We start from the raw sequence: 27,022 nt of genomic DNA, 5'->3' as shown, positions 1-27,022 counted from the left end.
TACCCTGATCATAATAAAAAACTGTAATATAGTGGATCTGAATGAATGAATTTTGTAATTCTGTATCAACACAAATGTGTCATTTCTTTCTCACATCATACTCGTCTGTGGAGGGACTAGACTTATTGAGGCTTTCTTCTAACACACGGAACAACAGAATGAGCATCTTTATATGCACAAAGTGTCCGCTGTTGTTGACTATTAGCATGACTCTAGGACAAACTGTCCTGAAGGGGGGCATGTTGTGTTTATAAGATGACACTGACTGTTAAGATTAAAGCAGAAAAGCAGAGCGTCAGTCCAGCAGATCAATCAAATATTTGTTATTTCCTCCCTGACGCTCCGCTCTGACCTCTTCATGTACCAAAGTGATGATGTTTTTCGAGGATGAATACAGCAACAGCGCACTTGGAACATCTGATGATGTTAAGTAGTGGAAGCAGCGCCAGAAGGGGAACATTTCTCACAAGTGAAAACGTCGGGACGGTCTGACTCAGGGATCCAGCGAGGACCGAGCGTCAGTCAGCTCCGTTCTCCACTGCAGGCCATTTCACAGGAAGTCACTGCCATATATGGCTGCCACAGACTATTGTGTCTGTAGCTACATGCTCCTACTGTGCTATGTTTCCATGGCAACCAAGACAAGTCAGTATTTTTTCTCCCCCCTCCTCTCTCTCTCTCTCTCTCTCTCTCTCTCTCTCTCTCTCTCTCTCTCTCTCACGCACACACACACTCTCTGTACACACCTTCATTCCAGACTTGCTTCATCCAACAAGATCAGATAGGTATGACTCACTCTCATAACCTTTTTCCCCAAAAGTTTTCAGGCATCAGCATCCAGAAACTTTCTCTGTTCACCCCAGTTGTTTCTCTCCTCCCCTCCGCTTTTTCCTCCGCCTCACCTTTTGCTCCACAGCTCGAAATAAAACATACAAACATGTTGCTGTTTTTCATTCTGCATTGCTGCATGCATTGGTGTGTGTCCGTGCGCCCGTGCGCTTCAACAGCAGGTGGAATGACTTCCTCTTGGGGAGTTTCTGTATGTTGCATCAGCTATAGAATCATCCCCAAACCCCCCAAAAGGTCCCTGCACACTCAAATCACAAAATAATAACAGTGACGATGAAAAAGGCAAGTGTGCTGTGAATAACTAGGTGTTTAAAATACAGCCAAAGCTCAAGCTTTTCAATCAAAAAACAAAAAACAAATCCTCACCAGCTTTGAGCAACACACACACACACACACACACACACACACGCACACACACACACACACACACACACACACACACACACACACACACACACACACACACACACTGGTGCATTCATGAAAACCGCATTCAGTTGTTAGACTTAATAGTATTTTCTTTTTAGTCCATATTTGATCTTTGCTGTTGGATCAAAAGGAGTGTGTTTGCTATTTTTTTGAAGACATTCATAACAGTATCACTATCAGGCACAATAATGCAGCAGGTTGCAATGCAAACTCTCTCCGTTTATTACATTTCATTAGTATGTCAGGTGAAGAACGGCTTGTGGGGAGCTGCAGGATTGAGTCACCAACCCCTTTCCTTTTCATCCTCACTCCTCCTCTTCTTTTTTTTACCTTTCTCATTCATATATGCCTTTTTCTCCACTCCCTTGTGAAATCATTGTCATTTGAATTCATAGTCTGCAAGCAGTGAGACGCAGCTTTGGCACACACACACACACACACACACACACACACACACACACGCACACACACACACACACACACAGTAAACACAGCAAGACACTCCGCAGATCTCTGATATCATTGCAGTGTTTACTCATACTGTTTTCATTTGCTGCAATGCTGATTAAGTAATGAGGTAGAAAATACTAAGCAATCAGATGAGGAAGTATTAGGATAAAAACAACTCCCAGCTGTGTCCATCAGGTCTGAGACACTTCGCATGCCCCTCATGCACAATCACACAGATGCAAGGATACTTAAAGGACGATGACACTGTGCCAAATTCCATTAACAAATGAGTTCCTTGAGAGGAAGAGGAGACAAGAGGAAGAAAGAAACTTACCGGATGCAGGGGACTTGCTGCGTTGTGATTGGATGACGGTCCTGGGGGAGCCTCGGCTCAGAGAGGCAGACATCTTCCCATAGGTCACAGACTTCATCATACGGCACTCTGCAACCACAAAAAGAAGACTATTTGGAAACTACAAATTCCTTCACATTTATTTATTCATCCACTCAAATACTCCCCAAAACCTGTACATTTTTCAGTCTGTGAATAGTGTTTGAATGCAAATTGAATCTAGGCACCCACTGAACTGCTACAAGTGAGGGAAAAGAAAACTGCTGCACTCTTGCTGTTAGCACACACAAAAAATGATGTGCTGAATATTAAGTGTGACACTGTGACATGACATTTTTTTGACAAACGTGCCTAAATGAAAAGCTTTCACACACAACTGAAACACGTCACTCCTGTGACAGCAAATACACATTTTAAGGATTTCTAACCAACTATTGTTTTCATATTTTTTATTGATTTTTTTTACCTTCAGTCATGCAAGAAAACACCAAACCTCTAATGTTTTAACGCAGCTGCAATTAGTTTTACCTTCAGATCTCCTGCAAAAATGAGCATCACTGGGCTCGCATTGCAAACACAACAATCGTGGTGTTTCAGGAGTTACAGGTCTAACTCACGGAGGTCTGATATTTTACAGACACACACATCCTGATAAATGAGCCATGTGATGGTACTCACACACTCTCCCTGCCTCCTTCATCCCCAAAACTTTGCTCCTCTCCTGTTCATTAACCCAGCCCCATTATAGCTCATTACCATTTTAGACCAGCGGGAAAGGGAAATTATACATACTGCTGTGTGTGTGTGTGTGTGTGTGTGTGTGTGTGTGTGTGTGTGTGTGTCCATGTGTGTGTGTGTGTGTGTGTCTTTGTCTGTGTCTGTGTCTGTGACTGTGTGTTATGTGGTGGCGTGGCAGTCGCTGTGGCCCAGTGATTTATGTACAATGCAGAGTGTTAACATGATGACAGTGTGGCAGAGCCTAGGCAGAGGCGATAATTATAGTGATGCTGAGGGGAGGCGAAGTTGTCTGCAGCTCTGACTCTGACTGTCTCTCTGTCTGTTGCGTTTGTCGCTCTGCTTTTCCTGCCTTTTGCCATCTGTCTCCCAGGGCATGAGGAGGTGTCATATTGTGTTCTGTGTTCTGGGACAGAGACAAAAATGATAACGTGTGTGTGTGTGTGTGTGTGTGTGTGTGTGTGTGTGTGTGTGTGTGTGTGTGTGTGTGTGTGTGTGTGTGTGTGTGTGTGTGTGTGTGTGTGTGTGTGTGTGTGTGTGTGTGTGTGTGTGTGTTTGTATTAATGGTAATGTTAATTTTATACACTGTATGGAAAAAAAAAAGACCTCATAAGGATAAGTACTTAGCTTAAGGTTAGCTTTTGGTGAAGGTTATGGTTAAAGGTGGGGCTTTTAGAGGTTGCGGGTGAGGTAAAGGTACCTTCCAGTGAATTAGAGAAGCGATTTAAGTCTATAAAACAGCATCAATGTAAGAAAATCAAATATAAGTTATTTCTTAGGAAACAAAAGAAATATACCATATGTGGCATCAAGGCAGAGCTGATTTTTGTTTTTTTTAAGTACAGATATCTTTTATAGCCTTCTGTTTTAAAAAGCCAATGCCATGTAGTTAAATCAAACTCAGTTTCTGCATAATAAAGACTTTCATATCCTTTTTAATTAAATAAGCAGAGCGGGGTCATATCTAATGTCACCATCTGTATTAAATTGCCTCCAGACATCTCAGTTTTTCCATCAGTATTTAAGTGTAAATCACCCATCGAGAAAACATCTGAGCCTACAACCTGGACCGATCTGCAAACTATGAGGAGTGTTTGGAGGTTGCCGCTCACTCGCAACATCTTAAAACCTCTGAACTCTCTACTTCACCTAGGTAACTAATTAAAAACAAAGCATGTTTTAGTAACTGCACGCCATATTTTGAGCCTGAAGCCAAATACAGAGCAAAAAACTGCAATGTATTACAGTGGATTACGGGAAACAGACCATAGAAGATACACTGGTTGTCTCCTCTGACGTCAGAAAGAAGAATGCCAGCCTCATGTGCAAGAGCCTTTGAGATGGGACAGGCTCTGCCAACCAGTTATGATGTATTCTGCATCAAAATCTCTAATATCCTCCCAAAGTACACAAACGCAAACTGCAGAGAAAACAGTGGACGTGCTTGTGGTACTCTTTCGGATTCACATGTGCAGTCTGCACATCCTGTCCTCACCGACATGGGCAGATAATGAAATATAGGTCACACAAAGCAACCAGGCAACACAAACAGGAAATCAGACACTAGTGAAAATGCAGATACCCTGGAAACGCGGTCTTTAAACGCTTTGTTGCATGTAGGGATGTTTGTTCTCAAGAGGGAATGAGGTCACTAAAAAGAAACTAATTGAAGCAGCTCTCCATTATAATTTGCAAATGAAAGAAGAGTAGTGGGAAGGGAGAATAAAAGGGGGAAGAGGTGGGAAACCCAGGTGGGACAGATATTATTTATTTAATGGATGAAGGGACACAGGGGGAACAAATGAATTGAATAAACCTTTAAACAAAAGCCAGAGCACACTCATTCATGAAGGAGACAGGAAGCAAGATGAGAGGGTGAGAATACAGATGAGCACTAAATGGCAGGAGTCTACAGACATCGATGCAGAGGCAGGAGACAGACAGTGAAACACGCAGATGGGTGATGTGAGGCCAGGACGTATCCTCAGCAGACCTTGGTGGGTCGGGGAGACAGGCAGAGAAGAGGAGGAAGGACAATGAGGTTGGACGATGGCTTAAGTGCAGCAGAGGAGAAAAGAGGAGGGAAGGAGCGGAGAGAGACAATGGCGCATAATGAAATGGACAGCCTGCAGACCTCTACCACCTGAACCAGGAGGTAGAGGAGGACTGTGCAACTGAAAAGGCATGAGTGGGGAGAAACACAGAGATCACAAAGACAAAGAAACGTATAGTATAGTATGTGAGTATGGAAAATTTAAAATGTGTAAAATGACTAAATTAATGTGCATTATTCTCTCTCTCTCTCTCTCTCTCTCTCTCTCTCTCTCTCTCTATATATATATATATATATATATATATATATATATATATATATATATATATATATATGTGTGTGTGTAAGTTTATGCAGAAAATGGAAATCTATATAGCAATATGTATGTCTATTCCACTTTATTCTTTATTTATTAGTTAAATTTGTTTTCATTGAAGCATTTAAAATCATCCATAAGAGATAACCACATTGACTAATAAACAGGAAGTAGAACATCAATGATTTGGCCTTGATATATGTGTACTGCGTTTTTGGGGGTTGACAGTTTTGGTGTTGATTTGTTTTGCAGATTAGAGAGACGAAAGACAACTATTTCCAATATTCTCATTGTATTTATCGTTTGCAGGAATAACAGTTATCTTCCATTCAAATATTTGATTATATATGAAATCAACAAATGTTCTTTCAAAAGCAAAAGTGTTTCTCAGCCTACCTACTAAACCTGACCTCAAAGATTATGGTTCGCCCACGAACATTACATTTTCGCCTCCACATGCCATCGTCAATGATCTCCACACTGTATTCTTGCCTCTTCTGTTACACTTAGTTCACACATGCAAACCCGGATGCAGTTTGTGTAATGAGCAGTTCTTTTTCTTTTTGACTCACTTCATTTTTTTTACAGTTTGGTTTTGCATCCCTAAGATAAGATAAAATAAGATAGGACATTCCTTTATTAGTCCCACAAAGGGGGAATTTCCTTTACACAGCAGCAAAGTGATTAGCAAACATAGAAGAAGTATCACTAGTAAATAATAAATTGTAGAAAATATAGAAAAAATATGAACAATATAAACACAGGGAAACATAAAAAAAAAATGCTAGAAAATTGCACACAAAAAAAACACTGTGTAACCAATCAGAAAACATAACTGGGGGGAGGGAAGACACACTCAACAGTCAAATGTGAAATGTCAACATGGAAATGTTAGAGGACCTACTAGTCCCCTCACCACTCTCGTCCAACATCAGGTCGTCTTGGTAGCGGAACTTCTCCGGTCCACACGCCACAAAAACGTCCTCATCTCCAAAGAAGTCTTGCAGACACGACACCTGGAGACAAAGACACGAAGAAGAGATCAATTACTATTTATTATCATCCAGGTTGAGCACACTTTCACTTTCATTCACCCCGCATTACCATTAGGAACTGAATGTCTTGTTCAACGGCACCTCAACTATTGAAAGGAGAGGTTCTTACAACAGTAATTTCCCAGCTGGTCGGCAGATTTATAAATAACAACACTCCAGTCAGATGTCTATCTTCCTTACTTATAGGGTATTGGTACGGTGTGCACACACATACACTGCAGAAAATGGACTTTCCTTCCTGTGCCTATGTAAAAAAAAAGGCTGATGCACTGAGCCCTAGGACACAGATAAGGAACCGCAGGGGAGTCTGTTTGTGCGTGCTTGTTTTTGTTTGCACGCACACCCATCGGTGTCTGGGAATATCTGTGCGCATACCTCACATGTCCCTGAGCTCCAGCGTGGTGTTGTTTTTGCAGTTTATCAGTCTATCAGTGGTTATAATGAGACCTTGCTGACTCACTAATTTGCTGATGCACTGCAGCATGTGCACCGGACATCCAGAGCAAACAAGTGAAAGGGTCTGTTCCCTGAGGACTCACATCTTATGCATGGTAATGAGTCACAAAGAGAGGGCGAGAGATGGAGAGTGCATTTACAGAGAGATGAAAAAGTGACACAAGAGAGAGGACCTGAGGCAAAGAGAAGTATTAAGATTAGAGAGTATAGAGAAATTAGAGCTTACTGGTGTTAAATAAGTAGAGAGCTGAATCATGGAAGAAATACTCTCTCATATCTCAATGAGTCGCTGTCATTCTTTGACAGACGTCATACTGTGAAGCTAATACCAGACCTACAGTGACATACTGCCAGGCACAGACTTAAATCACAGGCCACTAAATGCAACAAAACAGGAACTGGATCACTAAAAAGGGTTTCTGGTAAGAAGGTGTGCACAATTTTAATCATTTTTGTCTAATTAAAACATTCATAAATCAACCTAAGCTACAGCACAAATGTTATTTGCGTTTTCTAATTTATAAACGCATCGCGGCAATATGGTGTTTATTATGACAAAGAGAAGAAGAGACACGCTGCTCTTCCCTGTTTTCTATTTGATTTAGTCGACAGCTAACTCCATATCTGATCCAAACTGCATGATTTACTAAAACAACTTTAATTACACCCCAAAGGCAACCATCACTGTTCAATTCAAAGCCATCAATATTCCAAATGATATTTCATAATAGGCACTGGTACTGTCAGAAAGGGATTTACGGCAAGACAATTCATCCCACCAAAAACCTATTAAGAGCCATTATAATTTAAGCTGCACGCATGTCTAGCACCGCCTGGAGTTAACACACAAACACAAAGCTACTTCTATTGCATTTCCATGGCAATTAACATCCAAGAATCCATTTAGATTCCCATTAGCCACCGATCAACAGCCCAAAAGAAAGTCACAGCTGATATAACAGCTTTATCAACGAAATACCCAATAAACAGCTCAGAGGCCATTCTGTGCGTGTGTGTGTGTGTGTGTGTGTGTGTTCGTGCGTGCGTGCGTGCGTGCGTGTTTGCGTGCATGCGTGTGTGTGTGTGTGTGTGTGTGGAGATGTGAGTCATCCTGCTTTACCCCCCACAGACTCTAAATGGGCCGACAGGGAGAAAAAAAACAAGTTAAATCTCAAAAACGGACTCTCTGCGGAGAATGTCGTTTTCGTTTAACTTTTCAAATCAAGGCTCAGCTTATGTGTGTGTCTGTGTGTGTTTGTGTGTGTGTGTGTCTGTTTCCGTGTACATTCGCATCACATATGGTGGGGAGGGGATATTGTTCTAGTTTAATAACAGAGTGCATATTGCTTTGTTCCTGCATCCCCTGACAGGGTGTTGGGGATTATTTCAGGGGCGAGCGACCACTTCATAACAAGATGGCTGCGATACAGATGCTGGAGCTGTTTACATTTCCCCAGTGTGTCAGTACTGATGGTTAGCCTTGGACACTTATACCTCTAATTGTGCTGGGATTCTTTTTCTCAATTTCACTGTATTTTCAAATTATTTTCATCTTTATTTATTCATTAATGGTTTATTTGATACGGAAATACAGTAAGTCGTGTTTATAGTGGATGCAAGTTTGACACCTAGAAGGGAACGGTGAGGTAAAAAGCAGTTAAACAGGATACAGCAAAGATACGATAAAGCACTAGACATGTGTACAAGTGTGTTGCCGAAATAACCAGGATTACTTTGAAGTGATCAGGTAGCGAGTTCAAGGACTTTGTCACTTTCACAGTGTTGTTCGCGCAATAGATGTTTTGCAGGATGGAGCCTTATAATTGCCACTCGAAGCTTCTCTGGTAGATCTGATGAAGCTCTGTAATCTCACCTGAATGTACGTATTTTCAGAAAGGCTGAGGAGCAAGTCCACTTAAAGCAGCTGTACTCAACATTCAGAGCATTAATATAGCAGAAAACACATATTTGGATAGACATAATGGAGTAATGGCGTCCTGAGCAGTCCGTTTCTCTGTTTGTTTTTATAACCTGTCCAGGCTGCTCATTTAAAAATGTAAACACAGGGCGGCTGAAGGTCCTCGAGGTAGCGGCTGCAGGTTCGACTCCTGTGGCCCTTGTTGCGTGTCTCCCCCTCTCTCTCTCATCCTAATTCCTGTGTGCCCTATATAATAAAAGGCTTGAAAAACTGCCAACAAAAATAATCTTTAAAAAAAAAATGTAAACGCAAGCTTTACAAAACGGAAAAAAAAAAAATGTTTCCAAAACTTTAAATCTTGCTTTTACATAAACGTTATATGGCTTGCTGTTACGAAGTATTTGTTTTGTCCAGGACATCACAGTTAACACAACACTTGGAAAAGCTGGTTCTAAATACAGTACGCACTATACCTGTATATGTGGAACCACTGTTTGTGTATGTGAATTGGTTGTTGTTTTAAGGTTTTGTGTTTTTCTGTTGTTTGTTCATGTAGACTACTGTTGACCCATACCTCTATGACCCAGTTTTACAAAAATCAGTGATTCTTTTTTCAATTAGTCAATTAACTGTTTATTTCATGAAATGTCAGTCATTTTTATTTATTTCTGGGTTTTTTCTTTTATTTTATGTTGCATTTGTTGTTATGTTAATAAAAAAGAAAGAAAAAAAAACGTGAACATCAAAACTCCCCCATGATGATGGCTACATTAATCAATTATCAGATTTTCAGTTGATCTGACTAACTGATTACTCAACAAGACGTTTCAGCTCTAATGGAATGACGATTGTTTCCAAAAAACAACTTTTACTTTATTTATACACTGCAGGATACAATCCATCCATTTTAAACTTGTGATTTTTTTATTCACAGCAGGATGTGTTTGCTGCTCTGAGTCAGTCTGACCACGTCCTCAGGCCACGACTGCTGCTGCTGCTGCTGCTGCTGAAGCGAGCCAGGAGGAGTTTGCTGAAATGAGGCCCTTTGAAGCCGCTCACCCCAAGATAGAAACTGTAGCACACCAGAAATGTCTGGTAAACAGGGAGGAGAGAACACATGCAGAATGTAATCACAGAAAGATGGAAAGTGCAGTGAAACAGGGGCAGTCTGCTTTAAGCTGAGGACAAACTAATATCTGGTGTGTGCTGTAACTTTCCTGTGCTTTTATTGTATTATGTAGAGTAATCAGGGAATCCTTGTAAAACAGAGCTTGCTCTCAAAGGCCTTCACTGTTTAAATAATGGTTTCAATCAATAAGGAGCAACTCACGAACACATAGCCTACTGTATAGTGAGAGGGGTGTGAGAAGTATGGTTGCCATGGTGATAATGCCCTCTAGGCATTGGTGCATGGCTGGTGCGTGCCACTGGCTCCACGATGTGCACAGTGTGATAGAGCGCTCCATCATTCATATTTCATCTACTATTGGCACGATACTCTACAGAAGTGTGTCATTCACACAAATCCACACACAAACATGGCACATGGCCTGGTTGATTTAATATATAATGTTGTGCAATGTCTCCTGTTCGAAAAAGATGATGTTGCGAAGAAGAAAAGCTCTCCGGAAATGCAGGCCGTGGACCAACGAATGACAGAGAGGGAGCTGGTAAAGGTGAACAAAACAAAGTTTAAAAAAAGTAAAACAAAAACAGTCAGAGATGAAACCCAACTAGCCAAATCCCCCGAGTGAGAAAGGCAACAAACAGAGAGAGAGAAACGAGCAACCGAGGAGGATCTATTCCTGACTGCTGCTCTGAGCCCTTCTCTGAGCCCAATGACAAAACAAGACGCTTTGATGTCTCTGGTGCGGCTTTCTCACAGAGAGCCAGTGCGGTTACACAACATCCACCGCTGCTAAAACAAGGACAGGAAGAAACAAACACAGGGAAAGAGGGACTAAAATAGGATGCAGAGAAAAAAGCAGAGGAGTGTGGAAATTGGCAATTTCATAACCCTGGCATCACCTCTCACAAATCTTTATGAAAGTACGAAATGGGCTCCGAGACTGGGTCAGGATGATCGAAGCACTTCCCCGCACTAAAAAAAGATCCCTAATCCATTTGTTCAAGCATTTTTTTTTTGTATAAAGCAAAAGAGAATTAAGACTGTATAGGAGCACGGCAGGTGTTTGGCAGGTTTATGAAGTGTGCAACACATCACACACACCTAACAAACACTCATGGTCATGGTGGCAGTGGACAATACCATGACTCACTGACCATCTACTGTGTCATGGTCATGGTGCTTTAACTAACAAAAAGGCAAACGGATATTTGTTGGATATTTAGCAAGTTACAACAACAGAAAAACAAGAATTACATAGAGGCTTGTACAAGAAGATGGTGATGACTATGACTTCTTACAAATGTGACCATCATCTCCTCCTCATGCCTTTTACAACAAATGATTGTTCACTATGATTGTTTTTCAGTGAACCCATTTATGTTCTAACTACGCCACCTAGTGTAGAGTCACCAAAGAACTACTAGAGTGCCTGTTCCTCTCTCTCCATCATTTGTTTGTTTTGTTTTGATTAAATACAAATCAAATCTAAGAGACCAGCTGGTTTTGGGCAGATACACTGTACAAGTCACAGTATTAGAAATGAATGCAAAGCTGGAGCACATACTGAGTCAGGTAATCACTGCCGCCACTTGGTGGCACTGTTTAACAACCACATAGTGTGAAGAGATTTACAGGCACATCACAACACAAATTCAAATACAGTGCCATCAGAAAAGCAGGCTGACTAACAACTCATAATGGCGTAGCAGACGCACTAACCGATGGGATTTTAAGTCAAGGTCATGTTAAAGAGATAACTTCTGACTCGATCCACATACAAGCACATGGCCATACATTCAAACACATGTTATGTTGTAAGGACATGCTCAAATGTCCATACAGCTACACACACACACACACACACACACACACACACACACACACACACACACACACACACACACACACACACACACACACACACACACACACACACACACACACACACACACACACACACACACACACACACACACACACACACACACACACACACACACACACAGTGCAGTCTTAGCCTTTTGTGTCTCGTTCAGTCTGTCTCGTTCTCACCAGCAGCTCCTGTGAATCAGCTGCTGGGAACAAATGATCAGTGACAACACTGCTCACTCTGCTCATTTAGATCAGTCTATTTCTGTCTCCCTGTCAAATTTCAGCTCTTCTCGAGGGCTCGTCTGTCACTTTCTTTTCAGTGGAAGTTTCTGATGTGCCGCTGTGTGAAGGCCTTAAGAATAAGGCCTCAAATAAGTAATAGTTACAGTAAGTGCTGAATCTATTAATTGATCAGTTGATCAACAGAAAATGATTTGTCAGCTGTTTTAATAATAGACTGTTCTAACAATTCAAGTCGTTTATTAAAGTAAATTACCAAATATTTCCTGCTTCCAGCTTCTCAGATGTGAGGATTTTCTGTTTTTCTGTGTTAGAATGTGTATCTAAGATATTTGTAGACATTACCACTGACATTGGGAATTTAAGTCGGAAATCTTGCACCATTTTCTAACATTTCATATACTAAAGAACTTTATAATTATCTGCAACCCTGGTTACAATACAATAAAAACAATACACTGCTCATTCTTCCTCTGATTAGAAACAGAAGCAGGGAAGAATTCTCTGAGACGTCTACAGAGCCAGAAAAAAAGATTGGAGACTCAACCGCTAATCTCCTGTGCCACCGTAGACTCACCGTGGTTACACAGAGGACACAGGGAGGTCAACATTATCCTTCCCACAGAAAGACCACATTTTGGAGGGACAAGCTGTTGCTGCACTCTGCTGGGGGAGATAAGCTCAGTGGAGCTGTCCACGGTGCTGAATCAATTGCAGCTGGCCAGCAGGGTAAGTTGTGCTGCTCTGAAACACTAACCGCAGAAAGACCGTAGAGACACACAGATACTGAAAGACAGAGAGTAACAGATGGGTGTATTGCTACAAGATAAAGGGAGACAGAAAGGAAAAGCATTTGTCACATGAGCCTCTGAGGTGAAGGACTAAAAAGTGCAAAGGAATGACAATGCTTTGATATTTACACAGCACTGTGCTGAAGCTGCAACAGACATCACCAGTGTTTCAGAACTGTGTGCAGCACGTGGCCTAGGGGTAGGACCATAATCGATATAACTACATGGGTTTGACATTCAGTTGCAAAGAACAGGACACTGTATGGTGCAGTTAAACATATTCTCTACTGACTTAAAATCAAAGTAATCTTGTAGAAATCAGCAGTGATTTGTTAGTTTTCAGGTCAATGTATCAGGGCAATTTATCTAGATTTACAAGTCATTGAAATACTGTATGTTCACTGTATGATTATACTGTCTCTGATATAAGTGAAATTAATGGAACATGCCCATTTTTGATTATAGACATTCACTGACATCCATGGAGCCATAGACCAAACTGACCCCAGTACAGCATTTACAGGGGACATATTATGCTTGTGCTCACGTTGATACTTGTATAATTATTTTCTATTACATTCTATTAACATGTTTACATGATTTAATGTTCAAAAACCACATTATTTTCCTCATACTATCTGTCTGAACATACCTGTATTCACCCTCTGTCTGAAATGCTCCAATTTAGCAGCTGTCTATTTAAGACCCCCTCCTGAAAAAGCCCAGTCTGCTCTGACTGGTCAGCCTTTCCAGTTCTTCCACATCTGCAATCTTGATGTCACTGCATCATCATTACAGCTGGACACCGAACAAATAGCACTGAAGTGGCATATTCTATAATTGTATAGTACAGTATAGTTGTGACATCCGGCTCGTTTAAAGTTTCTGAACACGGGCTGTGTTCATTCCTCTGTGGATTGAACAGTTTGATACTTTCACAGTATTTACATAGAACCTTGACACTTTTACAATATGGGACCTTTAAAATATGCTGTCAGCTGCAACTGAAGGTTCTGTATGGATAGCATGGAACACATCCTTTGTCACTGTTAGGAATATATATAGCATCGTCAAATATCAGCAGAAAAACTCTCAATCTCACTCTCAAAATGAAACTGACAAAATGAAGTTCTTTACTCTCCAGGGAAATTTAAATAATCTCCTCTCAGGCTGAAAGAAGACACACAGACACAGGCAGCCAAAGAGCCACGCCGGCTGACAAGAGGACAGACATTGATCCAAAAGAGAAAAGAGAAAAAGAGGGAAGAATAAAACCATCTGTACCCGTGAGGGGGAATTCACATGCCACATGACCTCTGCCTCAATCAGCACACTGCTCAAACACAATTTACAGGGGGTGGGATATGACAGGAAGGGTCGAGAAACAAGGGAAACAACAAGTCAGGAAGAGTTTAAAAACAAATAGATGAAAAGAGTGCAGTGGTGATGTGAGGCCAATTAACTGCAGCGGGGCTGAGCTGGCACTGGTGTTACTGCGTTTGCCTCAAACTAGCACAGCAGACTGGCTGCTCTGTTACATAATGACTTATGTAACTTCTGCTCTCCACAGGAGAAGAGAAACTTTCTTTTGGAGCTGTATATGTGTTAGTAAGATTTCCTGTCTTTCATGTGTCAAGGGAGCCAATCATAAAAAGCATAAAAAATAAGGAATTATGCAGCGCAGTTTTCAGAAGGACATAAATCGGACGCAATATGGAACCAGCCTCAACTTCCCTTCCTTCTTCCAAGCCTTTTCTCTCCGGTGTTTTAGGGTCTCCTCAGCTTAACCTCATCTCTCTTGTCTTGTCATGCTCTCTTGCTTTTATCCCACTCTCTCTCTCCTCTAACCTAATTCCTTCACTAGTTTCTTTTACCCCCCCCCCCCCCCCCCCCCCTTATTGATCTCTCTCTCCCCCCGTCAGTCTGTTGGCTTAAATCCATTTCCAAGGATGAGTGTGCATGCGTGTGTGTGCATACAGATCGTGCTGAATTAAGGAGCTGAACGTGCAAGTACACAGGGTGCTAGAGGGAGGAGACAGTGGGAGGGTGGGCTGGGTGAGCTTATGTCTTTCTTGCTTAGTTTAGTTACCTCTGACGGTCGAAATATGTCGGCCACACTTTCTAAGCAACTTAAAAGCAAAAAGAAGGGACACAATCTTTCAAATGCATATTGGGTTGAGAGAGATTAGAGAGTGAGTGAGTCAGGAAGTACATGAGTCAGACAGTGTGTGTGATGAAATTGTGCTGTGAGCGGGTTCTCAACAGTCTGCCAGTGCTGGAAATGTCTGCCATCGATCCTGATTTGGCAGCAGGTCCTCTGACTGCAGACAGCCCTGCAATCTGCCACAGTCACTCTGTGCTGGTAAACAGACACACGGCTATCTGACTGAAACAGAGACCCACAGACAGACAGACAGTCAGACAGACAGACAGAAAGACAGACAGAAAGACCGACAGACGGATAGACAGAAAACTAGTCTGAAACAACACCACCTAAAGAACCTGTTTATACACTAAAACAGCTGTTCACTCTGAAGATTTCTGCTGAGGAATACAAACATGATCAATGTAATGATGTTAACTGCAAATACACTGTATTGGCAATAACAAATGCAATGTATACTAGGTGCATGACACACATTCGCAACACTGCCCCACCACACGCACACACCATGCTGCGCTGAGTAGCTGTGACTCAGCAGATCAGCAGGAGCAAATGGACTTTGCTTCCCACAATCCTCCTCTGCAGAACAAAAAGTGACATCATCAACACAATCCATCAAATACAGATTTAAAAGGAGCTGTCTGTTATTAATTAGGGATGCACGATATATATTCATCAAGTATTGTCAGATAATGGGAATTTGTTATTATTATGTATTATGGCAATAATGAAGCCAAATTGCTTTCATTGGCTTAAGTGTAGCATCTACACACTCCAATACAGTAGGTGGCGGCATGCACCTTTAACGTTGGCTTGTGATTCACCACTAAACATGTGTTCAGTATAAATTCACATGTCTGAATTGACAGATTATGTCAAAATGTTTAATTAGAATTTTTAGGCATTTATTTGATGCACTTTACTAGATAAAATGAATGAACATTTGCAGACTCAGAACTGTTTTGTCTTTTGTCAATCATCCATCTCTGCTGGCTACATCCTAGCCTTTCTAATGCTCAGGTGGGCAAAAACTACTAGTTATGAACTTCTTTTTAAAATACAAAAAAAATGAAATATTTGGTTATCTTATCGGTATCGACCATGAGAAGCAGGTATCTGTTTTTGTATTTTGTGTATGAGCAGAACATAATCCCTGCACTTCATAATATGCAATGTTTTTTTGTGACGTTGCCGTAGCGCCCTCTCTAAAGTCCCTGCAGAGCTGGATACAGGCCAATGGCGAGAATGGAGACAGGGTGGGAACAAAACTAGGAAAAAAGCGAGAGACAAAACTGAGCAAAAAAAGTGAAGCTGGGATAGTGTGGCATGGAGACACACAGTGAGAAAGAGAGGAGGGTAGGGGGAGGAGAGAGGGAGAGACAGAGTGGAGGGGAGAGAGAGCGATGCCATATGTTGCAGCTCTACATGTAGGATTTGGGGGTGCATGCCAAGTGTGCTAATTAAATGAGGACTAAATAGCCTGTAAAAACAATGGCATGATGACAGCAAGAGAGAAAGAGAGAAAAATGAAGAAAAGGAATGTGAGAGAGGAAGCGTGGACGGCGGATTGATGGAAAGAGAGTAAATGTGTTGATAGGAGGAAAAGTAAACATTACATAAGAGCAGACATAGTGATGCAGATAGAGAAGCAGAAACAGTAATGGGTGGAGACATAATGAAAAGAAAATTAGAGACACAGAGAAGGAGGAGGCTGCAGAGAAAAAATAAGATAAAAAGACATTTAAAGCTCTTCAGCCTTGCCAACAAGGAGAAGAACAGGCCAACAATGCAGTTTGAGAAGTGAGAGCTGCACTGCAGATAGTGAACAGGTGGTCCATCTACACTCTCATACATATAACCTTTATTTCACATGCACCATTTAATTGGTGTGAAAACATGCCACATTCTTTGGGTGCTATATATAAAAGGGGTGGTAAAAAAATAACTTTATTCTGAGGTAACTTGTTTACAATTAGGAATGTTGCTAAGAGGACTGATCATATCATGTTGAATGTAGCAACATACACAAAGAGAGTAAGCACTAGCCAATAAGGTGCATTAGTCCAGGAAAAAAAAAAAAATATATATATATTTGTCCATAGTAGAAGTCTCAAAGCGTATGTGCACAAAAAAAACTAGCTAACTTGTGAGGCTGTACTTAAGTCTTAGAGCTAAATACCAGCATCAGTATGCTAAAAATGACAATGCTAACATTCTAAAGTTGAGAAGGTATAATGTTCAACATCTGAGTTTACCATGTTAGCATTCTAGCATTTTCTAACTAGCACTAAACACAAAGCAGAGCTGAGGCTGATGGATTGAAAACCATCAAAACCATTGAGGCCCTGAATTTTGAAATCACATCTGTTTTCTTGTGTGTCCCCTAACTTTATGGAAGTGTAATACTAAATTGTTTAAGTACCCCCTTAAATATGATTTGGCAACAAAAACTGGGCAAACAAAACCCAAATTATAGCATTATATTTTTAGCATGTCAGAGTAGTAATGGTACCTCTTGCCAATGATAAACCCACAAGGTACACTCAAGGAAAAAAACTGAATGCAGTCAACCTTAGCAATGACTAAGTGGCATCACTTCATGCACTGGTTGATAATCGTCTACAGTTAATGGCTAGTGATGCATGAGTAGAAATCTACATGAGTCCATTAAAAAGAGTGTGTGTCACTATCCGTGCCTAAGTGTGCGTGAGCTTGCAAGACCCAATGCTGGCAGCTGGAGTGTGTGTGTGTGTGTGTGTGTGTGTGTGTGTGTGTGTGTGTGTGTGTGTGTGTGTGTGTGTGTGTGTGTGTGTGTGTGTGTGTGTGTGTGTGAGTGCGTGTGCATGTCTGTGTCTGTGTCTGTGTCTGTGTGAGTAAACACAGCTTACATGTATTAATAGGCCAGCCATATCCGCGTTCTAAGCCACTTACAGATCGTCTATCTTCGCGATCAGACCAATGCAGCTACGGCATCAAGTTGTGCTACTGTATGACATCACAGCAGATTGGCCAGTTCCTAGGCAACTGGATCACATCATCATAGAACCTGACTAAGGTGATGAGCTTGCCAAGAAATGTGAGGTTGTGGTAAACCTAAAGGAGAATGGACGGAGCTTAAACTATCACCTATCAGATACAGTGAGACCTGAGACAGTGGCAGAACAAATATAGCGGTGGAGGTAGAAATTGATATATTCTTTCTCACTCAGTCGCTCGTATTACACCCTGAAACAGGATCTCCAAAATGATCACAGTAGAGTAAGCTCCCAGTAGGCAAAAACAGGCAGAGCGAGTATCAAATGCTCAGAGAGACTTGTTCACAGCCTGTCATATGTTGTCCTCTCTAGCTTCTCCCAAATAGGAAATGCTGTAACAATGATAACAAACATCAAAACCTTTTTATAACAACCATACAGACCAACCGACTAAAACGTGCTCGTAGCAACAATCATGTGTCGAAAGCGTAGCAACAATCATGTCGAAAGGTGGCATTGAATGCTCGACAAGACAATATATCATTTTGCTAGTTACATTCTGCATTTCATTTGGGCAAAGTTCTTGTCTGGCTGCTTTTTTTTGAAGGAATATACACCTCAAAGCAAGGTGTCAGAAACAGTATTGTTTTAGTAACAAAACTGAAACTCAGTAATTGGCAATTGAAAAGCCCTGGTACACACTCACTAATGCAGATAAGCACACATAAATGAAAGGGCATAACGAGAGGACTGGCAGCAGCAACTGCAGCTGAGAACAGCCTCTCAATTGAACTTTAAATGCTCGAAACATATTCCATTATTCATCGCATCCCAGTTTTGCTGCAGTATTTTTAACTGAACGTCAACGAACGACAAAAGTGTTGAAAAAGAATGAAATAAATCTAAAGAGATTATGTAAAAAATAACCCATGTATAGCAGACTGCTGCAATCCTTAAGAACAATTGGAAACAAAGAGAAGGAAAAGAAGAATAGGGCTTTGGGGATGTACATACACATCCTGCCTCACTGTCTCTGGTCTCATTACAGGGGTTAATGAAGGCAAGGAGCCGGAGCTCCAGTGCTCAGATGCTCTCTCTAGGCTCTGTGGTTCTACAGGGACTCAATGTAACTGGCAGTCAGGCCCAGAAACCTACTTCTGCCACAGTTCAGCTGACACCAGCAGCCCACACACAAAAAAACATGTACACGCCTGTGCATGCACCACCTGTGCACACACACAGACACATATGTACTCTACTTGACCCTTAAAGTAACCTTATCCTGGTGCACACTCATGTAATTACCATTAGTGCACTCCTGATATTCAATAATGTATATTCAAGTGTCATTACATGCAGTTTGTTCACTTGCCATCCTATCCCTCTGCCTTTACTCGTACTTTGTTATGAAATGTTTTTATTCAGACATATACTGTATCTCAACATCATTTATGTAATTACTGTGGTATTTTGAGTAATACTAAGCCTGATTCTCCCTCTCAATGTAATTCTCAAGTAACATGGATTAACCGCATTTCATAGGGTGTTTAAATTCGCTACAAGCTTATCCAGTGTTTTCTGAGACCTTTCACCTATTCAGAAACAGGAGGCTGTTCAGAGTTTGTTCAAGAGCCCCTCTTGTGCATGAAACACACATGGATACTATCAATCATAAGCAAAGGTGCTTCAATCCAGTCTCAAAACAGTTTTCTTCATCATTTAATTCCCATCTTGTTTCAGAGTCCCTCATGCTCCCCTTTTCTGCTTTCTCGATAACATCATCACAAACGGTAACTCTCCAACATGCATTAACCCACGCATGCATATACAAAAAAAAGAGGAGCTGCTTCTGTACTCAGCCCCAACCCAGCCAATTTGGCAGTGAGTGTGTTACCATGCCTACAGGCCCAATCAATACTGTGTCTAAAAATAGCACAACCATAATAGTCTTACTTCCAATCGCAAAGGGGTGAACTGGGTAAGAGCAGCATTTATGGTGTAATCTCTAAGATAATTGTAACCGATGTCGACCACAGAGTTAGTGGGCATTGTACAAAAGCGTGACTTTAATCCCCAACAGGAGGTTTCTCAAGGAAAACCTGATCCTGGGATTTTACTGGCTGGCGCTGGGATCGAACAGCAGGTCAGGACAGGAAACAGTGAATAAATTCCTCCTGGGTTAAAGTGGACCAATAAATAGACTGCATGGCTTTCAGAGACAGGGCAATGTGCCAGTGCCAACACATGAAGTTTAATGTTTAGAAGTGGGATAAATGCTAACACAGAATACTTAACTGGCAATGAAGTATGAAAAGCCCATAGGGCAAAGACCATATTCATGAGGACGATGAGTCACAAATTGGCCGTTTAGGAAAGGATTACCACTGTGCGACGCAAAATGGCAGGATGCCCCTCTATGTCAAACACAATCTGTTTCAAAAAAGAGGTGTCGTTCTGATGCTGCTGCCAGGGGACAAGTGGTTCTGTGTCGCTACATTCAAACCTTGGAGCTACAACGTGACCTAGAGAGAGGCAGAGAAAGTGCAGCAGACAGACAGACGGAGAGAAACAATGATGACAGGGGATGGCACGAGAGATGGAGACGTGACATAAAGGCAAACAGGAAGAGACAAATACAACCTCAAACCCTGACATGCCAGCAGAGACACTGTCTTTCTCTCTCTTGCATTTCCCCTCACAAACATGGACATGTGCCAGTACAGAGAAAGTGTGTTTGACCTCGTTCAAATGCAGTGAAGTTCAGTGCCACTACCCCATTCACTTTTGCGCTGTAGTGGAGAATACACACATTAGTCTATGCATATGTACAGTGCTGTTTCAAAGCATGTTCTTTTTATAGTGTCTGCCTACAAATCTGAGATCTGAATAGGTGGGTGGACTGTCAAGGGGGCCGTGACTCTGATTTATTCCTGCAGCGTGGGTGAAATCCCAGACTCCATTCATAGATTTTTTTCATCTTTACCTTCTCTCGACCCCTTTCACTCTCTGTGTCACACTTTTTCTCGCCACAGCTCTAGCTATGAACAGGGACACAAGTGTTCTTAATTTATACTTGGCTCATGGAAGAAAAATGAAAGCGTGGCCATGAAATATTTAGCAGTTTTGATCGTCCTATCAGCCTGTTGATCTATATTCCCCCTCTTCAAGCAACACCAATGCAAAACTGCCACCTTTATGAAAGAAGGATGGCTGTTAGTGGCCAGGATTTTGAATCTCTCTGTTGCACGTAAAAAAATAACATGTCCAGAGCAGCAGTGTCTGGTATATTTCTCATAATGGAACCACTCATTATGTGTGACACTTGCAACAAAACATTAGCTCCCATTGACTGTATGACCAGAGACGACATTTAGGCTGGAAGCTTTGGAAACATTGAGAAACATTGCTACCTTGAATTCAGGTGAACGATCAGCAATGCCAGCCAAAGATACGTCTCGTATCCTCTAATACCACAAAAAGATTTCCCTCGACGACACTTAACAATGAGGGCTGCAGTCAAGAACACCAACTTAATCAACTCCAAGTCAAGTCCAAGACCAGGTGCAGTCCAGAGCAAAATCAAGACCGTAACAGGCAATAGTGTCTTTCTAATGCAAATACAGTGATTAAGGAGTTAGGATGGATCTATAAACAAGATTGATTTTGACATCAAAGGATTTTGGCAGCATTCTGTACAACTGATCCCGAACTAGCAGCCAGGAACAACTGGACCGGTTCTCAATAGCCGAATCCAAGAGAATTCAGAGTCCAAGCCGTCACGAGATCAAGACAAGTGCAACATTTCAAAAAAGTGGTCATGAGACCGAACACTCTGTGTGACACGTTCAGCTCACTTATACCAATCAATCAGTTATTATTTGATCAAAGATTTCTCACCAGCTTGCCCTCCAACGTGAAGATCTTCTTCACCACGCCGGAGTCAAGCTTGATGGCATCAGTGATGTCTGTCAGGACTTGTTCGTAGGAATGGGCTGTTTTCTTGTTCAGCAGGATCCTTACAGCTTTGCGGGGCTTCACTCCGCTCCGCACCACCGTCACAAGCTTCGGACGTATGAACTCCTTGATTTCACGGCTCTCGGGTGCACCGGCCATGGCGCTGCCCAGGGAGGGAGGCCCACGGGAGGACGCAGCCGAGGCTTTGACGTTCACCGACCAGTTGGGGTTCACGTTTTTCGTGTAATCCAACTTTTTGAAAGCTTCGATAGAGCTGCACACATAGCTGTCACCTGTTGGGGTAAGGCAGGAGTACAAAGCAAGAAAATGAGATTTAGAGAGAGCAGAAAATGTTGAACAATATGAGAGAATACAAAGAAGAAAGGTGAAAAAAGGCAGGTAGAAAAGGGTAGCTAGCCTGCTTTGCTCTTTGCAACATCTCTTAACCAAGCAACAGCAAAATTATTCTAGCAGGAGGCAGCATAACACATTACTAAATACACTAAAAAAGTACAGATATGTGATATTTTGCAGCTTGCTATCCTTCATAGGCTAAAGCCGAGGCCTATGTTTCCATATATCAATCAATGATGATGTAGACAACTTGTAGTTCTTGCCATGGTACTTCTTAGAGAGTAAAACAGATCAAGAGAGAGGTAATCTGAGCTGAAACATATGTCACCATATGGCAATCAAATGACTACTATAATCTTAATCACCATAATAATGATAATAACAATAATCCACAGTGTGGTAGCCAGCTTTATAGAGCAGTGTCCATAAAAGATATCTTGCTGAGCCTGGTTTTAAACCTGGAAATTATCGCTCACTTCACATTTTTCACAGTCTTAGGGTTGTTCCTTAACTCTGCACAACAGTTGGGTGAACAGGGAAACAGACCAGGTTCAGTTCTTTAAGAGAGGAAGGTGTACAAACAGACTTGTCCCACTATAGCTTTACATTTAATTATAGATGTTGATAAGACCATGAGTCCCCCCTGGTGCAGGCTACCCACCTTCTACCAGCTGTTCAATAGTGGTGATCTTCTTGAATCCATCCAGGGTGTAGATGGTCCGGACGCCCTGCGGCAAGTTGACGTTGTCGGACAGGGAGCGGGTCAGGTCCGCCAGCAGGGCGTCAAAGGTCCGGAACCTGTCTGAGGAGATGGCGTATACTATCCCGTTGAAGTACCGGTCTCCGTTGCGGTAGAACCGGACCTTCTTAGCTCTCTTCTCCGTGGTCAGAGTCTTCAGGGTGCGGGTCCGGTACAGGCTGCAGTGGGCGCTGTGCGTGGGACTCGGCACCCCGTTCATTCTCGCACTGGACCGGCTATGTCTGTGACCTTTGTCCCGCTCGTCGAAATGCTCCATCTCCATCTCGCTGCCGAGGCTCACGAGTACGGCTGTACTGTCTGGGGTGAAAAGGGACAAACAGGAGGATGATCAGGCTGCGGTAAAAAAAAAAAAAAACTTAATAAATTAAACAAAACTTTTCTCTACCAAATGGAGTAAACAAAAACAAGCGGTGCGCGAAAAAGGGAAGAAACCAACCGAGGGGAGGTTTGGGGCGGCTGGTAAAGTAAGCAAGCCGGTGTCCGTCGCTGGTGCTCTGTCTGAAAATAACCCCCTAATGACAGATTAAGTGCGTTTAAGCCGAGCAGTGGACAGCATGCCTCATGACGACTCACACTGTCGGTCAGAGTGCGCCTGAGTTTCTCTGAGGCGCAGATGGATGGAGAGAGAGAGAGAGAGAGAGAGAGCGGCAGTCACGAATCAATAATAGCCTATTAATGTTCCTCTTTATAAATATTCACGCGCAGCCGGGGGGACCGGGGGCTGCCCAACAAAACACTGCGCAGCCCCAAATAATGATTAAAATATGAACGATATATTTCACTTTATAGTCTTGAGATCAAGAGTCGTGAATCGAGAAGTGTTTTAAGACAATGATGCAAATGACATTATTAATCACTTTTATGTATCAGCTGGTAATGAGCGCGTTGACAGGCTTACCTACGTGGGCGATTAACGCCTCTGTGACGGTCACCTCCAGTGTGACTGATGGTTATATCCCAGTAGATAATAAAAAAAAAAACAGAGTTCAGTGAGCTGGTCGCAGACACTGGATGGTAACGTGTGATCTTCTCCTGGCTGCAGCGAGCTCCCCTGTGCGTCCCTTTGTTGTCCGGTTGACGTGTCCCAGCACCACCACCACCAAACACCAGTGTGCGTGTGTTTATGTGTGTGCGTATTGGTAAGCGAGGAGCTGAGGCTGGGCTGGAAATAACTATGTAGCAGCTGCTTCCCCTCCCATTCTCTTTTCAACCCACCTCCTCCACGTCACTCGCGTCGTGATTTTTCATTCAGCGCCCCCCACCCCTCATTAGGATGTGAAACCACGCTTCCCACTCGTGCTGGGGAGGCTGCCGGTCCCGTAACCAACCCCCCAGCCCCGAGGACTAATTCGCGTTGTCTGTTATTATCCTGCTTTACTCCAAACCACATCACTTTGATGCACGGTTAAGAAGAGCGCACATTGAAACCATAACTTCTTTTTTAATTTTTGTACCTTTTTAGTGACTTAAAAATCAATTTCTGGAGAATTCCCTGGTCATAGAAGTTACCACAATCCTCATTCATACTTTAATGTATCTATGTTGATTTTAAATACTACTTTATCATCTATACATGTGAATGTGAATGACTTTCTAACAAAACTCTGTTTACCTCATAAGAATATTTGCACGTGAGATGTTATGTAACTTACTCCAGGGTCTCAAGGAAGTTAAAACCTAAACCATAAAATTCAAACTAGGCAGGAAAGCTTTCAGTGATCCAAATGCTCCGTGACAAGTATATGTTTTTTTACCCAATCTTACTTCTTTATTTCATGTATGAAGTCTCAGTTGAGATTACTAAATTGAGTTGGGATGTCTAAATAATTTCAGCATATGTGCATGACTGCATTAAGCGACATGCATGGAGAGAGATGCCAGTTGGAGAGGATGCTGCTGTGTCATTATCATATGCTTGTTTCTTCCAATAAGCTCTGAAGTTTGTTTGTATGTGACAGCAGGACATAGTCTCTCCAAGCAATGGAAGAAATAAAGACCACTGACCTACATCCTGGCCTCCAGAGACCACCCAATTCTGTTCCATCATCACAACTCCCTGATTAACTATTTGTATGTGTGTGTAACCCAGCATTTAACTGTGCAAGTAATGGTGGAAGTTGCAGCTCCTGTCCTTCTATTAGTGAATTTACAGGGTGTTAACAGGTGGAGGACATTGCTTTAGGCATTGAACGCGTCGCAGCTTTATCAAGTAAAATGCTTCACTTTCTTTGTATTTCTGTAATATTTGTGACATTTGTTTAATGCTTGGTTTAAAAGGTTATCTGACGTTTTTTATGGTCAATTACAGAATGATGCATCAGTTATGGCTGCTTACGTGCGCACACCGGCTTTGCTCGACTATATGCACATCATGGATGCATCAGAATGTGAGACTGTGATAGAAAGAAAAAAAAACATTTTCCCCCACATAGATTTTTCTATTTTTGGGGAGATACACTAAAAAGAGGTCAAATTTCGGGGCTGACAAGGTGTTTCATGTCTAAATGACAGAGCACACATGAGGAAATATGTCTTTAGACCAACCAACATCAGTGAAGGACTTAACAGCAGGACCATGGTGTCATTTCCATTCTTAATATCTAAGAATTTGCAAGTCAAATGTGATATTTGTCAGTGTCCAAATGTATTCAAATAACAAGGGGAGACATAAAAATTATTGGATTTAGCATGTAAATATATACATTTGTACCATTTCAGAGGTTAAAGCAAATTCAGTCTTAAGTGTGAGTGAATAAAATATGCAACTTTCCAAGTAATCCAGCACACAAAATATAACTGTATATTCGTGTTGGCATTTCAGCTGACTAATTACTGACTGGCCAAAATAAACTCAGAATGATATAGGCTTGGAAATATTGCAACCATAAAGGAAATGAAACGGGTGCAGTTTTTTATCGAGGTCATCTCTGCTCCTGGAGCATGACTAGGCAATTTTTCCGAGTTTCAATTGACTAGTATATAAAGAGATGGTGGATTTTTGGCATCTGTGACGATGGCTATCGAAGCACCTTTGCGAGCACATTTAATGTGGATTGGACAGTTTTATGATCTATGTTTCTTTGAAAGGACAGAGATAACTTTGTATGCCAAGACTTTCTCTCAATAACTTGTGACTGCCACTTTCAGACTCGAAAAGTGGTTTCGGACACTAAAAAGTAAAAGGGCGTTTTAGCACATCTCTGCTAATGCATTTCTGTGAAGTAAATGATAATAAACTTAAAGTCTGAACTCATTCAGATGTGGATAGATAAATCATATTGTGGCGAACCCCATCTGGAATCTGTTTTGATTTCACAGCCCTGGAGACATATTAAAAGCACCCACTCAGACTGTCGACAGATGCCACTGTACAAAGATACTCTTTCCATCCTGTCATTAATCACCGCGTCTTTATGCTACAGTTTCACAGTGGCGTGTAAAGATAGGGACGGCTGTGAAAGTCTGTCACTCTGACACAGCTTACAGGTTTGAAGCCTCTCATACACACATATATGATCGTACACATACAGTGATTCTCAACGTTCTCATACAGAGAGAACTGAATTAGCATGGCAGTGTGACTCGTATTTTTCTGACAGATACTGTAGTGATTCGTCACTGTGTTTCACCTGTCAGCAGAAGACATCCAAGTGGTTTCTCTGTGGCTGTGATTCATGGGCCGGATGAAGAGTCGCACCAAAGCTTGTGCATGAAACAGGAGAGGAAAAACACGAGGAGGAGAAAGAGGTAGAGATTGGTGCGCTGTAAATGTGCTCACTCGTTCATAAAGCAACATGGACCAGTCGTCTTTAAATGAAGTAATTAATCAAAGACAAACAACCTGTCACTGCAGCATATTTAGGATCGTACGCCGAGTCAGCCGACCGTCTCAGAAATATGAGTGGACCTGTAAAGGGAAAGTACACACTAAAACAGAATTGACACTGATTTATTCTAATGATTTTAGACAATGATGTCAATACCAGCAAATGCAAAACAAATTGGAAATTACAGCGTTATGATTTGGACTGATGATGTCATCGGGTGATACAGCTTCAATGCAATCTGATGACTTGATCAGCACATTGAAGGGAGTAGTACAATATCACAGGTTCTTGGTTGGACTTCTGCTATCACATACTTTCAACCCATATTAATCAACGTAAGGAC

At 41.8% G+C, this 27,022-nt stretch overlaps 1 protein-coding gene across 3 annotated transcripts in view; it reads right to left on the bottom strand.

The window, feature by feature from the left end:
- LOC310957060 (serine/threonine-protein kinase DCLK1-like) overlaps positions 1 to 23,114 on the bottom strand; it is a gene marked incomplete at both ends in the record, with an annotated part of 47,176 nt that extends 24,062 nt beyond the window's left edge. For 2 of the 3 annotated variants that reach the window (XM_083927481.1, XM_083927483.1), the window contains 4 exons: positions 2,063 to 2,170; positions 6,101 to 6,200; positions 21,682 to 22,031; positions 22,754 to 23,114. In XM_083927481.1, coding sequence (XP_083783607.1) covers positions 2,063 to 2,170; positions 6,101 to 6,200; positions 21,682 to 22,031; positions 22,754 to 23,114 — 919 coding nt within the window. Of the gene's footprint in view, positions 1 to 2,062; positions 2,171 to 6,088; positions 6,201 to 21,681; positions 22,032 to 22,753 lie in introns of all 3 variants that reach the window. The other variant, XM_083927482.1, reaches the window with a different exon arrangement.
- Between the last annotated feature and the right edge of the window lie 3,908 nt (positions 23,115 to 27,022).

The sequence above is a fragment of the Echiichthys vipera genome, assembly GCF_963691815.1.
Source record: "Echiichthys vipera genome assembly, chromosome: 14".
Taxonomy (NCBI): domain Eukaryota; kingdom Metazoa; phylum Chordata; class Actinopteri; order Perciformes; family Trachinidae; genus Echiichthys; species Echiichthys vipera.
The sequence above is the reverse complement of the archived record's forward strand: the minus strand, read 5'-3'. Positions and strand labels throughout refer to the sequence as shown.